The sequence below is a fragment of the Dicentrarchus labrax genome, unplaced genomic scaffold (genome assembly GCF_905237075.1).
Source record: "Dicentrarchus labrax unplaced genomic scaffold, dlabrax2021, whole genome shotgun sequence".
NCBI lineage: Eukaryota > Metazoa > Chordata > Actinopteri > Moronidae > Dicentrarchus > Dicentrarchus labrax.
In genome coordinates this window covers 430217-440545 of record NW_026136709.1, presented here as the reverse complement: position 1 = coordinate 440545, position 10329 = coordinate 430217, and the positions used below count along the sequence as shown (strand labels likewise).

At 38.0% G+C, this 10329-nt stretch overlaps 1 protein-coding gene across 1 annotated transcript; it reads right to left on the bottom strand.

Annotated features, from left to right (window-relative positions):
- Positions 1–668: 668 nt before the first annotated feature.
- On the bottom strand, positions 669–5943 carry dtx3la (deltex E3 ubiquitin ligase 3L a). Its single transcript, XM_051410288.1, has 5 exons — positions 5776–5943; positions 3566–3648; positions 3313–3464; positions 1929–2140; positions 669–1267 (listed from the first exon to the last, which is right to left on the bottom strand). Exons 1-5 carry the CDS (start codon positions 5865–5867, stop codon positions 1198–1200), a joined length of 609 nt encoding a protein of 202 aa, XP_051266248.1. The 5' UTR covers positions 5868–5943; the 3' UTR covers positions 669–1197.
- Positions 5944–10329: the final 4386 nt, after the last annotated feature.

Sequence of the window (10329 nt, the reverse complement as noted above, 5' to 3'; positions counted from 1 at the left end):
GCTGAATTACACTGGTTCCCTATTTGTTCCAGAATTCTGTTTAAAATTCTATTAATTATTTGAATATAGTACCTACATGGTCTGGTTCCACTGTATATTTCATATTTTAACTCCTTGTATTGTGTTCAGATCTGAAAACCAGATGTGGTTCCAAAGCCCAGGTTTGAGACCAAAGGAGATCCTGCTTTTACTAATCTTTTATAGTTTATTCTCCAATTGGTTTATGTTGGGATTTATATATATATATTGTTTTATTTCTCTATTTTTAGCTACTTCCTAAAATTCTTGTTGGATTTCGAAATGTATTAATATGAATATCACCTTGAGATGTGCCATCTTGTTTTCAAGGGGGTCCTTAACAGTAAAAAGTATTGTATTGTTTTGTGTGTTGTTTTACCTGTGAGCACTTTGTAACTCTGGCTTTAAGATATAGAAACAAGCTGTCATTAGGTAGCAATGCTGATTGTTCAGCATGATTAATAGTCCTGTATCTTTAATTAAACAATGATACTTGGCTCCAGTGTTTCAATAGACATTCTGAAAAGACATTCTGCAAACATATTTTTTTAAACCCACACAGTTTACCATTTTCTTAATGTATTCTATGGAAACAAACGAAAAGACATTACAAGATTGCTATGACTTAAAGGAACACTAGTAATAAGACATTAAACTTTTGGAATTGTATGCTTTATTAGACAGTCATAGCTGGAGAGATGGACAGGAAGATGGGGGGGGGGGGTGACAAAGGGGCCTGGGTTACTGTGGGAAGTGCCTCCTAAATTAAATCTTGTGCAACAAATGGATTGTGGATAAACTAATGTGTTTAGATTGTTCCCTGTATTGCTCAAAAATAAATGAAATATTTACCTAATTCCTACAGGGATACGGCTCATATGTATTATATATACATTCTAAGTTTTAAAAATCAATAAAATAATCGCTTCACGCAAAGACAAGTTATTGCACATAAGACACCAAAAGCTGTAGTTAATACATGTTATAATAAATATACTTGATACGTAAGAACTGCATTAATGCAATAATACACAGATTATAACCAAGATTTCATATAGACAACAAACATCAGATAATGTTTTGTAAAAGACATATTATGGCACAGAATCTCTGGTCTTTCATAGATAAAATGTAAATTTTAAGTATCTGCCTTCAGTGTGTGTGTGCGTGTGTCGTTTGTTATTCAATGCCTTTATCCCTCAGTAGCTTTCTCACAGTCTTCAGGTAATCAGAGTCTGGGTAGCCATCACTGAAACACAAATCACACATACACATTGTTACATTTACTGCTAACATTTGCTTTCATGCCACCCTTTACCAAGCCTTTAGTATTACAATTAGTAGAAAAACAACATTAAGCTAAAATAAACATTATTTTATTATAATATTATCATTACAAAATAGTGGCCAACATACCAGAGTCAATTCAATTCAATTCAATTAGAATTAGTTAGAAAGGTACAAGGCTGTCCCATTACAATAACAGAGGACCAAAGAGCAACTTCACTTTATTTTGGTTTCGACTGATATGTTTGCTTGAGGAGGTTCATCTGTGTTTATTTTCTCCCCTCTCAAAAATCTTTAGTAAAGCACAATTAATCCAAATTGGGTTTTACATGGCATTTTGCTGTGAGAATACATTTTGTTTTAAATGCAAATGTCATCTATCTAATCATACAGCCAATAATAATGGTTTGCTTTTAGTTCTAATAAATACAATTTCAATGTTTTAATTCCAGACTTTTTGAGGGACCATCCCATTTAGAAAAGGAAACATGATAATATCATATTATCAGTCATTCAAAAAAGTGTCCTTTAAATTGTAGAATTTATTTTAAATTCTATTCATACAATATTGAGCAGTTCCCAGTGGCCAACCGAGGAAGACCGTGGTTGACCTATTTACTCACATTCTGTTCCCTCCATCTGGATGTGTTTTCAGGGGGATAGAAGCAATAGTGACCATGTCCTCTCCATGTCTATTGGTGGCAACAGTAAACAGGAGTTGCTGGTTAAAGGCCTTGTCCAGCAGCTTGAGAACTTTTCTGCCTTCATGGTTGTCAGGCAGGTAAGCACAAAGTCGCAGGCCTGCATAAGGCTGGCCAGGGTGAGGATGTTTCTCCTGCGGGAAGATAGTAACACAGTACACAACATTGTTTACTAATTATGTTTACTCACAATGAATGTTCTTGCTGATAAGTGCTTGTTCATAGGTTTGGCATAGTTTTGCTACAGTCACAGGGATAAGGACAAGGCATGCAAAGCACAGGGTTAACATCCTGTCTACTAACACAATTTTTCTCTAACCTTCTTAACTACAGTATAACTAAATGCTTTGAGTTGTCTACATATAACCATAAAACCTTCAATCCAAGTTTTCGGGGATATTGTAGGGAGTACAATTTAAAAACATTGGCATTAAATATTTTTCAGATATCAGTATCACCTCATCTTGTCTATAAAAATGTAACACCTGGCACCAATAAAAATACAAATGCATATTACTGTACATTAATATAATTTAAGCTTGCAGTTTTTTTTGTTGTTTTTTGGTTGTTGTTGTTTTGCATCATTGGGCTTTACATTTCATGTCAACTTTTGTCAGAAGCATATAAATTTCACAACTAGACAAGGACATGCACATGGCCGGGCTAAAGTTACCCTCTTTAGCCGACCAAATTAAATCGTCATGTCATCGAAACTTGTATTATTTTTTGACAAGATTTGCAAAATTTTTTGCATTATGCTATCACATGAAACAATCTTAGCTTGCTAGCCAGCTGGTTAACATATCGGCAGCTGGTGACATGCAAAAATCTTTATCTTTCATGATAAAGGCAATATTTGCATTGTAACTTGATAAGCTGTGCATTGTTCTAAAACATGTGTAGGACACGGATGGTACTATTCATTGGGGGTTACAGCAAAAGCCCCTCAAAATGTCCGTGCATGACCTTCACTAGATTTAGGCAATGTGCAAAACTGGTCTATTATGCTCCCAAACAACAGCAACAATAAAAACAGTTATGTGATAGTTGTGAGACAATATCATTAAAAATAGTGGTTTCAAAACTTGCAGTTATCCCAATAAAATCCCCTCCTGCAAGAAACACACTGTGTAAAATCTGTGCTGCTTTACTACAGTTTTCAGTTCCTGTAGCTCTGCTAACCAGACCAACCAGATCATCAGCTTCTGACATGGAAAGAATGCTGCCAGACCTGTGCTCTACTCCAAGCTCTCTCACTTCCTTTCATTCAAATGTAAATGCAGTGTGTAGTTTTGGTCAAGCTTACTGTCTGTATTCCATCTGGGAATATGTAGTTGATCTGCAGGGTGTTGTCATCAGGGAATCCTGGCAGGTCTCTGTGGAGGAGCACCCAGGTCATCTGGCCTTCTGGCTGGCAGCCATTCACTGCTTTGTGCATCCCATTCAGCCCTTCATTAGCTGCATAGATATTGGGCCAGTTTTAGTCAAATGATCAGAAGTGAGTAGCAGATAGTTATGGAAAGCTTGACAGAGATTAGATCTGTGTGTGAATGAAGGACCTTGTTGTACTAGTGATGGAGGACCCTGTCCAGTGAGATAACGGTTACAGTGGAGCTTCTCACTGCTCTGGCCTGAGCCCATACTGGGGAAGCAGCAGAGAAACATGCGAAGTGGGAAACAGATCAGAAACATTGACTGATTGTTAAGGATATTCACAAAAATGTATTTACATTGTCAGTTCACTTTAGAATGGTGTCAGCTCACTTCATTCTAAAGTGAACTGGTTTTACTCATAAAGGTCAGTTAACAAGTCATGGTTAGTGCTCAGCCCGTGAAAACAGTTGTATAATGTCTGCTGTGGCTCCGGAATGAAAATACCGCTTTTGATATCAAAATGATCATCATCAAGTGGATGTGCAGTTTGAAAAATTAAAAATCACATGAAAAATGTTATTGGGATGCAGCATTTTCCAAACTTGACCGATACTATGGACTTCAAAGTGGAATTGTCTATATTTCAGGTTTCGTTGTCCAAGTCTAAGAGTATTTTGCCTCAGAACGTGAAGCATTAATTGATTAATTAAAGGCAATAGACTCGTTGAGTAGTCTCCATTCAGGCAGGAGGTTTTATCTGTTCACATGACTGCTGGAGATGTTGATGTTGAGGTCAGTGATACACACCTTCGATCAGGTCATTAAGGTCACAGGACAGAGAGTTGTTAGTCTCACAAATAAAGGTGTGAATTGTTTTGAAACTGTTGGATAACCATATCATGTAATTCACCCCTCATACTGTTCTGAAAAAAAAGAAGAATATTGTGAGACTGCACTACTAGCCAATCACAGAAGCACACCAAATAGAGCAAGAGTTCCATTCCTTCTCTGGTGTGTTCCAGTGGTCAAACTGTAGTTCTTTCTGGCCTAGAAATTTGGAAGAACACAACTGTTCCACCCTTATTTCACTTTTTGCTCTGTGCTCCAGCAACAGTTGAGCAAGCTTCGATCTGAACTTCGGTGAACTTTCTCCTTTCCTGTATTTCCTGTACCGTATGCTATATGCTAGGCTCGTCTGTGTGTTTAAAAGACAACCCTATTTTAAAGATGGTTAAAAGATAAAAGTGACATATATTGTCACATCTTAAGTTAGCTAATGTTAGCAAAATGCTTCTTAGCAACTAGCTTGCTAATTTACATCTATTGATAATTAGCTAGTTAGCTAACATATTGCTAACATTAGCAAACTTAAGATGTGACTATACACCTACAAAATGTGGTTATCTTTTTCATTTCATCATAGACAATCCAGTACATAGCATATCTAAGTACAAGGGAATTTAAAAAAGGAAGGGCCATTCATAAAACCAACATTCTAATGCTGTTTGGTGCCAGTTTTATTGAAGCTTGGAGTAGCATACTAAAACCCAACATATCTACATTTAATGTCATTTGATGAAGAGATACCTCTACCAAATGAAAGAACACACAGGAACACAGATGATGCTGACAGATTTTTCCAAATGAGCGCTTTTATTAATTTGCTGTTGTTCTCCAAATAGTATCCAAGGATGTTTATCTATATTAACATTTTCAAGGCACAACAAATGCACCTATCTGGAGAAATGTATTCTCTGATGTGTGTTCTTTCATTTGGTAGATGCATCGCTTCATCAAAGGTCATATGACATAGATATGTTGGGTTTTAAAATGCTTCTCCATATATCTCAAGATGGTCTTCTAGAGAACTGGCATCAAGGCAGCAGACAGCATTGCAATGTGGGTGTTATGATGTAATGACCCTACCTTCTTTTTTAGTTTCCTTGTCTAAGTACAGACTTGCTCAGCTGTTACTGGAGCACAGAGTAAAAGGGTAAAAGACTTTTACTTAATACCATTTTATTTCTAAGATAAGATAAGATACGATATTCCTTTATTGATCCCCTGTGGGAGAAATTCCAGTTTGACACAGCAGCATAGAATGTAGTGCAAAAGCACAAAAGTGTAAAATTACAAAAAAAGAATAATAAAATATATTCCAGTAAGGCAGATGGGACTTGGTCCTGACGATACAGTGGCTAATTGTATCATGAAATATGGTTTCAGTATTATTTCTAAAATCATTTTTATTTTATTTTGCTACCAAATATTCTATTCATTCTCTAAGCACAGGTCCATACAACATACACAGGTTTGGCAGACACCACACAGTAAATAACAAATAAAATTCTAATCATTACAGTCAATCCGATCAACAGTGGCTTGTTGTTAGTACCTGTTGAAATGCTCTTCTTCCCCACACCTTTTCTTATGTCTCTCTCTTGTGCAGTCCTGGAGTTTAGATGTTAATTCAGCTCGTGGTGACATGAGAAAGAGACTGAAAGAGACAGAGAGATGGGTGTGTCGAGTTGCTGGGTTGTGGTGTGCTGCTGAGTGATCTGTTCAACTGGTATAGCAGCTTTGACAGGGATTGCAGCTTTGACAGGGATTGTGTCTGTGTCTGTGTGTGTGTGTGTGTGTGTGTGTGTGTGTGTGTGTGTGTGTGTGTGTGTGTGTGTGTGTGTGTGTGCGTGTGTGTGAGTTAGTAAGTGAAAGTATAAAATATAAAATATAAAATATAATGTGTGTGTATATAAAATCCAGAGAATTATTTACACAACACAACTTTGTATCATATTTTGTTTATAAGGAGCTCACTGACCGGCAGCATAAGGAAAACGGTAAATGGACCTGTATTTGTATAGCGCCTTTCTAGTCTTCCGACCACTCAAAGCGTTTTTACACTACGTGCCACATTCACCCTTTCACACACATTCACTCAGTGATGGCAAAGCCCATCAAACAGAAACTAACATTCATACACATTCACACACCGATGCACAGCATCGGGAGTAATTCAGGGTTCAGTATCTTGCTCAAGTAGAGGAGTAGAGGAGGCTGTCTAGTAATTGGCTCATTCTAAGGTAGTGAAAACACAACTATTCTTATTCTTAGGTGATTATACACTTATAACGTCCCTATAACTATCATATTCCATGTCTGCCAATAGATCTTCCTAAATGTTACACACTGGACCTTTGGAATAAAAATGAAATGCATTCAGGCACACAACAATAGCCTGACTTTGTGGTTGATGACCAACAAGGCCCAAACAAAGGAAAAATGTCCTCCCAAAGATCTGAGGGAGCTAAATGGCTGTTCATTTATTTGATCAGTCTTGGTTTCAGCCAAAAGTTTCAGGTTCTGTGATAGATCATTGGGAGGATTTGCCCATGCAGACCAGGTGTTCATTCAGGCGCTTGTCATCTCCTGCATCTCTTACTATTACTGAAGGCTCTGTGTCTGTCACCAGACCTCTGCAGCTGGTCCACGGTGCTGGTCTTATCATTTGTAACCTAACAGGCAGGGCCGGACTGGGATAAATAAGTCAGGCCGGGAATCTAACATCAGCCACGCATTGCTGCTTTGTATAAATAATAAATGTTTTTTTTTTTTGTTTACAGTTCTGTCAGTAAACTAAATAGTTGTATTACTTCATACAAAGCTGCTAAAGCAGTTTCAAAGGTTGGTCACTTCCATAATTAAGGCTACAGCGCTAAATATATATATGTCATTTGGGGGTTTGCTTTTGCAGCAGGTATTTCCTCAGAACTTTGACTGGACTTGTGTTGATCACAATGAAGCTCTGGTAGCTCTGAGTAATTGATCATGGAATCAAGGAAATTTGTTCATCATTATACTACACAAGAATGTATCATGCAAAGAAAGTTTGTAGTTCCTTCATGTTACCCACAGAGAAAAAAATAATGAAATGAATAGAATACCATAAGTACAGGGTAACAACAACAACAACAACAACAACAACAATATAAAGTTATTTACATACACATTTTGTTGGTCATCTTTTGAATTTTTGTCTGCTGATGGTCTACCGTTCTCAGTGACTGTTGCTTCCCTGGTTGTTTTTGCTTTGATTTACCAACTATATTTTGTATCACTGGATTGACAGGAATCTGGAATTCTTCTGGTGATCCCCATGACCAGTCTTGGTCTGTCTACAGGACAATGAAGGAAAACTGCTCCTTCTTACATTCAAGCCATGGTCAAAAAAACATAGAGTATTGGCTGCTCATGTATTTCTTAAGGCATAAAGATGAAACATATTCAGTTTTCACTATAATTTTCGGTTTGAAAAGTTTACTGATTGCTGCAGAAGTGCTGAAAACACTCAAAACTGCACAGTTACGGTATACTGCTACAGCCAGGATAGCTGACCTGGATAAAGAAAGGCTTTTCTCCTGGGGTTTGTTCAGCTCAACATGTGGATCAATCAGACTCAGAGGAGACGTACAATGAATTTTATATGTGCAGGAGAAAGATGTTGTGTTTATCTAGCAGCCCTTTTCCATACACATGTGGTGACTTGGCTTGACTCGGTTTTAGCACCAGCACAGTGTGGCAGGGATTTTCATCTCCATTACAACAGGGCTACCTGGTTAAAGGTGTGTCTGTACAGGTAGAGAGAGTATTGATGGTCGAGAAATCTCAAAATTGAATGAAGAGTGGTACTGGCATTAGTGACAGAAAAGCAGTGAATCAAATAAATAAAACATTATTTTCTGATTATTTCATGGTGGTTACTTTCCAAAGCACAAACACTGCCACCTTCCTCCTTAGTCCTATACAGTTGAAAGGGAATATGAAACAGTAAAATAAAACAGATATCTGAAAGTACAAACAGGAGAGAAACTAAACTTCAACCCACAGAGATTCACTTAGAAACTACAAAAGTACTGAGTGATGAACATTCAGTAACTGGATCCTGTTGTCTTTATAACAAAAGGTAAATGGAAATACAATGCTTTTCTGGTCTACTAATCGTGAATGAACACTTCACCCATTCATACACATACATACAATTATGGCAGAAGCTGCCAGGCACGGTTCCAACTTTCTTGTCAGAAGCGATACAGCGCCTATCCAAAGCACACGTGATTCACCCATACACAAACACACACACACACACACACACACACACACACACACACACACACACACACATGACGGCACAGCCATCAGGAGCTATTTGGGGCTCAGTATCTTGCCCAAGGACACATCAACCTGATTGGGGGAGCCGGGAATCGACCCTCCGATTACTACACGACCCACTCTGCCACCTGAGCCACAGCCAACCGCAAAATAAATTATTATAAAAAGCTTAATGTAGTAATGAAATTTAAAGTTGATTTCATTGATTTAATTTTTGCAACAACAGTTGTTTTGGAGGGGAAGATAGTGCATAGTTGTCCAGAAAAGGTTCAGGAGCCAGAGGCCGAGTCTGCTCAGAGTGCAGAGTGATCATATAGTAACAATAGATCCTTTAAAGGCAATATCCCCGGCAAATTTTATGCATTTTACAAAATAAGCTCCCCAAAAAAATAATATACACAGAAATTGTTATATACAATAAAAATTATTTTAAAAATGAACAGGGATGTATTATTGGTGAAATAAACAAACTGGGTTACACCAGTCCTAGATTTCACCAAAATCCATACCTCACGATATACCAGAAAACGGACACAGGAACAACTGACACAAAATGTTAAAACTTGGCTAGGCCTCTCTGCAAAATTCTAAACTTTACTATTAGCTGTACAAGCCACCTACTAAGGGTGATTAAGCCTTAATTCTTCCTAGATTTATAGGATGCCTTTTACACAATACAAGGTCCTACCACTTTCAAACACACGTTACATATGATGCTGTACATTGGTCACAATTCCCTGTACATTTAAGCATATCCACAAGAAACACAAGAAACACAAGAAACTCAAGATGATAGATAGATAGATAGATAGATAGATAGATAGATAGATAGATAGATAGATAGATAGATAGATAGATAGATAGATAGATAGATAGATAGATAGATAGATAGATAGATAGATAGATGGTAAATAGACCTGTATTTGTATAGCGCCTTTCTAGTCTTCCGACCACTCAAAGCGCTTTTACACTACGTGCCACATTTACCCTTTCACACACATTCACTCAGTGATGGCAAAGCCCATCAACAGAAACTAACGCATTCATACACATTCACACACCGATGTGAACAGCATCGGGAGCAATTCAGGGTTCAGTATCTTGCTCAAGGATACTTCAACATGTGTGCGGGAGGAACCGAGATCGAACCAACAGCCTTCCGGTTAGGGGACGACCCGCTCTGCCTCTGCACCACAGTCGCCTTTTAGATAGATACTTTATTCATTCCGAGGGAAATTCAAGCATCCAGTAGCAGCATGCAAATATACATTAGACATACATTAAACATACATTAAAATAGAAAACTATACAAAAAGTAAAATAAAATAGCTTTTATAAATAGCTTTTATTAGATGATGCAATGACGCAATTTGTCGACCAATGAATGAAAGTCACAGCATTTAGCAGAGGTAGTGCAGATGGAGTCAGAAATGACAGTGACTGAAAGAATGTCCAGGAAAACAGTTCAAAAGGAGGAGGAAATTGTCCATTGTCTATTGTCCTCCCTGCCTTGAATAAGAGCTGTTGTACATTCTGATAGCCAGGGGGACGAAAGAGTTTTTAAGTCTGTTGGTGGAGCTGGATTGGGACAGCAGTCTGCCACTGAACACACTCTTCTGCCTGGTGAATGTGTTGTGCAGAGGGTGGTGAGCATTGTACAGTATGGACAGCAGTTTCTCTCTGCCTAAGTCATCAGAGAGTCCCGCTCTGTGGACACCACTGAGCCAGCTCTCCTCACCAGTCTGTCCAGTCGAGCGGCATCTCTCTTCTTGCTGCTTCC

Coding starts and splice junctions, on each gene's coding strand:
- dtx3la (XM_051410288.1), bottom strand. CDS start 5,867: ATGTCACCACGAGCTGAATTAACATCTAAACTCCAGGACTGCACAAGA. Junction 3,649..5,775: donor GAAGAAGAGCATTTCAACAG/GTACTAACAACA, acceptor CTGCTTCCCCAG/TATGGGCTCAGGCCAGAGCA. Junction 3,465..3,565: donor TCCATCACTAGTACAACAAG/GTCCTTCATTCA, acceptor ATATCTATGCAG/CTAATGAAGGGCTGAATGGG.